The 5,048-nt window shown below is 44.8% G+C and overlaps 1 protein-coding gene across 1 annotated transcript; it reads right to left on the minus strand.

Annotated features, from left to right (window-relative positions):
• Positions 1-3,251: 3,251 nt before the first annotated feature.
• On the minus strand, positions 3,252-4,550 carry LOC137937060 (uncharacterized). Its single transcript, XM_068782095.1, has one exon. The coding sequence runs from the start codon at positions 4,416-4,418 to the stop codon at positions 3,465-3,467; it is 954 nt and encodes a 317-aa protein (XP_068638196.1). The 5' UTR covers positions 4,419-4,550; the 3' UTR covers positions 3,252-3,464.
• Positions 4,551-5,048: the final 498 nt, after the last annotated feature.

Raw genomic sequence — 5,048 nt, forward strand, 5'->3', positions numbered from 1 at the left:
TTATATGAGACAATTACGAGGTATTGAGCAGGAAGTTTTTTACAAAATGGGCTTTCATGTTCAAATGGGTTTTCTCGTCCAGTACATGAAGCCCACTTAATGATATCTGGATCGTGCTGAGTTTTTCTAAGTGAGATTAATATAATAATTATTATTTTAAAAATAATTAGTAAATATGAGATAAGAAACATGATAATAATTCATGCACCATTCCAAATTGGGGCTTCGTGACCAATCTCCCAAGTGCAACCTGCTCTCAATTAAATTGCCCCCATCACTTTCATAACTGGAAATACCGAATTCAGCAATGAACCGTACCTATTTCTTTCACTTTGGATGTACTCAGCCATTGATTCTGTTCTTACTTGCAGATATCTGTTTACTTCCTTTTGGTCTTCTCTTCCTTCCGATCATTCCCAACAACCCATCGATTTCAACACTTGAGAAGCGTCAAAAGATCATCCAATGATGCATTTGTGTAGAGCCCTAATCCAGACTGGATGTGATTAGGCAGTTGCAGAGATCGTCCAGTTCGGTCGATTCGTATTATATAGGCCCGACATGGAGCAAATGAATAACCCATTACCCATTAACTGAGAATAATTGAAGTAGAATCTCTATCTCGATATTCAGGTTAACATCAATCCCATCTCTATCTCGATATTCAGGTTAACGTCAATCCATTAACAGCTCCACTCCAGTTGCCTGACCATTATTAATTCCCAGGATCCCAATTCGGTGACGGGTCCTGAACTGTTCCGTTCACGATTTATGAAGTAATAACGGCTGACGGCGAGGTGGACGGTGGTGGTCGCCGGCGTTACTGTCACGGATCAACCCTTTCTTTTTCTCCTTCTGTTGATTAGGAGAAAAGGAGATCGTTCCCTGTCACCTCTTCTTGTGGAAAAGAATTGGCCGCCTGTACAATGGCCCACATCGATTTTGTTTGGTGCCCGAGAGATTTCTTCGTCTGCCGGTACCTGTCCTTTCTCTCTGTCTCTGAAAAAGTGGAAAGACGGCAGACTCTGAAGTCCGGGCCCTCTTCATGTAAGATTTCCAACATTTGAGACCTCTGTTTATCGGTTTTGGGATTCGGAAAAGGAAAACGAGGACCCCAACTGCTCCATTTCTGAGCGTCTCATTTGCAAGAATTAAGGACTGAGTTCCACAAGGACCCAGGAATCAGTAAAAAGTGTTACCGGACTGTCAGTGACGCAGAGAGATATCTGTTATTCGAATTAACCAGGTATTGAAAATTGAATATATTCAGACTCGGAAGAGCCGATAGAGGAGGGAAATCGGATAAGAAAATCAATAGCAGGAGGGGGGAAAAGAAGATTTGCTGGGCAGCTTTAATCAGAATAAAGAGGAACCAGGGAATGAGGCTGCTTTTCGGCACCTGCAGCCCGGACAAATCCCATTGCCGACCGGTAATCGATGCCGAAAGCGAAAGAAAGCTGAAAGCCCATACTAGGCTTTACGCATTTCCCAACGACATCCCTAACCTCTCCAGTCGACTGGTTCCTTTTTTCTGCTTTTGAGTAATACAGCCATGATCACACAATCGTTCCCATTTCTTTCCGAGGAGGTCTCTGAAACTTTGATTTCAATGTGGGGGACGGCTCGTTCCTCGCGTACTGCAATCGGCCGAACATGACATGTGGAGAAACGGAGTCCCCGTCTATTAAAAAAATTCTGTCTCCCACTTCCACTTGTCACTAATCTCCGTTTGAAACTGAAAGATGGTAGGGAACAGGGAGAGGCGGACAGGAACAAGCGAAGAACAGCTTACGTTTCTCTGTTTTTTTTTTTTTTTTCAACTTTCCATACAAATTCGTAGAGTGATGGTTCTTCAGAATCCAGATTAAGAGGCAGATGCAATTACTTTCAATACGACGGAAAATACTATTAAATTAGTTTAAAAGGTTCCCTAATGTTTTCATCATTAGATTCTTGAACTGTGTCTGTGTCCGAGTGAAATTGGAAAAGCAGCCAAGCTGGTTCGCGCTCTGAGGTGCTCTCACCGCTCAGTCAAATCAAAACTGTTCTATTTTTTTTTTTTTTTCTCTTGGTTTCGTAGATTCCTTAATAGCCTTTTTCCCTTTCCCAACAAAGGGAATACAAGCAAATTCTGAGAAACTTGAGTTTCCCCATTAACTCTGATTTTCTGCATTATTAATTGCAGGAGATCAAGAACAAAACTGTTTTTTGGTGGTCCAGATGAGAGAAAACTGAATGGACACCTATTAGCCAGAAAACACACAGAGCTGTGCTTGGGATTAACAGAATACAATCATGTACAAGACGACACAAGATTAATGTTAAATTAATTAAAAACATGGCCTTATTTTCTTCTGAAGAAAAGGTGGTGGGTACCTTTCTCTTAGGAATAAAGCGGAAAGCAAAGTTCCTTCGCGCTATCGGCGGCTCTTTCTGCTCATTCAAATCGAAGTGTTTTTTTTCTTGGTTTTTGACTGGTTGCATAGATTCTTGAAGAGCCTTCTCCCCTTCCTGGAAGAAGAGAACGATTCCATTCCGCAGATTGGGCATTCAGATTTTACAGAAAAGGGAGCAAATTCTGAGAAACTTCTTTAACCCATTTCTGTGATTAGGAGGCCGATATGGCACCGGGGGCAGATGGAGCAAGTATCGTTTTCGTTAGGTAAGAATACAACAAGAACAGACTGAACCCAGTTTTCTATTAGTAATCAATCTAATTTGATTAGTTGGCTCAGAGCGTTTGTAGCTCACCAAACGGACAAAAGTTTTGTATTCTAGGAGAGACTCTTGACTTGGACAATCAGCTTCATGGCTTCGAATTTTCCTATGCAGACTAGGATAATGCTGCTACGCATTTGAACTCTTTACAGCTTTAAAATAAGCAGCAGAGGTGCAGAAGGAAGGATTTGTTAAAACGGATACGCGGAAGATCCAGTTCCTGTTCTTTTTCCCTTTTCCGTCCGCAATTTCTTTAATAAGACAAAAGCAATTAGATTGACGGAAAAGGCAAAAGCACTGAAACTTCAAGTTTCCAGTTTCCACCCATCTTATCCCACTATGAACGAATGGGAAGAGAGAGGAAGACGAGAAGGACGATGGACATTTCCAAATTAATGAGTTCCAGGTCATCGCTATGTGGACGGCAATGCGAAGCTGCTTCATGCTGGCGTACCCACGCATCAATTGGAAGGAAGATGACAGGCGATTTGAACTTTTTGAAGTTCTTTGATCGATTTATATGCTACAAGACATACAAGTTTAAAAAAAACTTTAAATAATACAGGAAGAAAAGAAGTTTTAAACAAGCCGGAAATATCTACAAATGAAAGAAAGCTGCTTCTACAGGTATGGACTATGCAGATTAACCATAAATTAGCTATCAAGTTTTGATTTTGGACCGAATTACACAGTTTGGGGAAAACAACATGGAAGAAGAAAAGCAAAACATCCCTTGATGAAGGAATTTAAAAGGGATGGAGGGTCCTACTCAACCCATTCACATTCGCGAAAAAGCCCACAATGTCCTGCCTGTACGGCAGAAACGATCGCCGTCGATCTCCCTCCTTGATCGCACGGTTTCTAACATAATGCAACTCGTGCGCCGACACCATCGGCCCGGCCTTGTCAGAGGATTTCGCCTTCCTTGCCTCACCGGCGGCTACCTTTTTCCCCTTCACCGCTTCTACCCTCCCATCTTTCCCGGCTGCCGACGGCGACAAGAAGAGAAAGGTCTCTTTCCCGTCGCTGCTGCTGCGATGAAGTAAATCTCTGAACCTCCACCGTTTAGACGATCCGGTAGAGTTGCTCTTCTTGCAGCGATCGGGCGACGACGGAACAGACCGGGGAGTCCAGACGCAGTATGACCCTGCAGGAAGCGCTTCCAATTCGCCGGCCTCGGACGAAGACGTCGCCGGTTCTCGGTCATCTATAAAGAGCTTGCGGAGAGGAACGCGGACGGCAGCGGTTGGCGGCTCGGAGCTCTCGCCCTTGCCGTCGGTCGAATCCTCGAACCAGACATCACGGTTGAACAGAGGAAACATAGGGCGAATTTGACCATTAGCGAAGATCTCGTCGGCGGAGATCGGCGACGCATCCGGATCCCGAACAACAAAGGTAAACTCGAAGTCATCAGAACCTGAGTCATTCTCATGGTCTTCGCCATCTTCTTCGGGCGTCTCCGCTTTGGATTCTTCCTCCACTGCAGCGTCGGTTTTTTTATGGCAAGACGAAGACGAAGAAGAAGTAGTAGAAGAAGGAGCAGCTTGATCCGCGGAGATTACACCAAACTCATCCGATTCCTCCTCAGCAGCGAGCTCGTTGATTACCCTAGCTGCAATCTCCTCAAATCTATTAGCCGAGTAAGAATTGAAGCTCGGAGAGCTCGATAAATGAGAAAACCGTTCACGCCTGTCGGCCATCTTCAGCAAAACTTCCCGCTTTACTCTTCAATGGCTTCTGTGAGAGATAGAAAGATGGGCTTGGATTTCGGTTTCCAGAACTCCGCTTTCGTCTTATTTATCCGTGAGAGAAAGCTGGGGTCGAAGCCAGGATTCCTAGCTCAAAGGTTAATGGGATTCGTTTTACCCCACCGCGTTAATAAAGGAGGCGCGACGATCACGCGTGACGCGAAAAATCTTAGAACTCGACGCCTTGACGGCTCTTATTCCACGACACCCAAGGTTCCACACGCTCGCGGACCGTTTCTAGAAGGTCCTCACTGTTCGCTAACGCTGAGCCCCTTCTCCCTCACACGAGTCGCTAAACTCGAACCACTTTAGCACTTTTACGGTTTACGCCCCTCCCCTGCCCCCACTCAAGCTGACAAAGGATTTTTACCTACTAGACGTGACACGTAGGAGGGCATTGTCGTCCTAACAAAAGCCTGTTGATACCGTTATACACTTATCACCTCCACGTCCGACACGTATTATCCAATTTCTGCTTTCTCTCGGTTACGGTTGTTGAGCTCTTACACCGACCTTACGTGTATGCGAGAGGACGGGTGGCCCTCCACGTGTAAACACATGCACGGCTTGCGACCAGAATTG

Source organism: Aristolochia californica, unplaced genomic scaffold, assembly GCF_029961685.1.
Source record: "Aristolochia californica isolate CCGP_79_NKW_82.1479 unplaced genomic scaffold, dmAriCali1.0.hap1 SCAF_7, whole genome shotgun sequence".
In the NCBI taxonomy this organism is placed as follows: domain Eukaryota; kingdom Viridiplantae; phylum Streptophyta; class Magnoliopsida; order Piperales; family Aristolochiaceae; genus Aristolochia; species Aristolochia californica.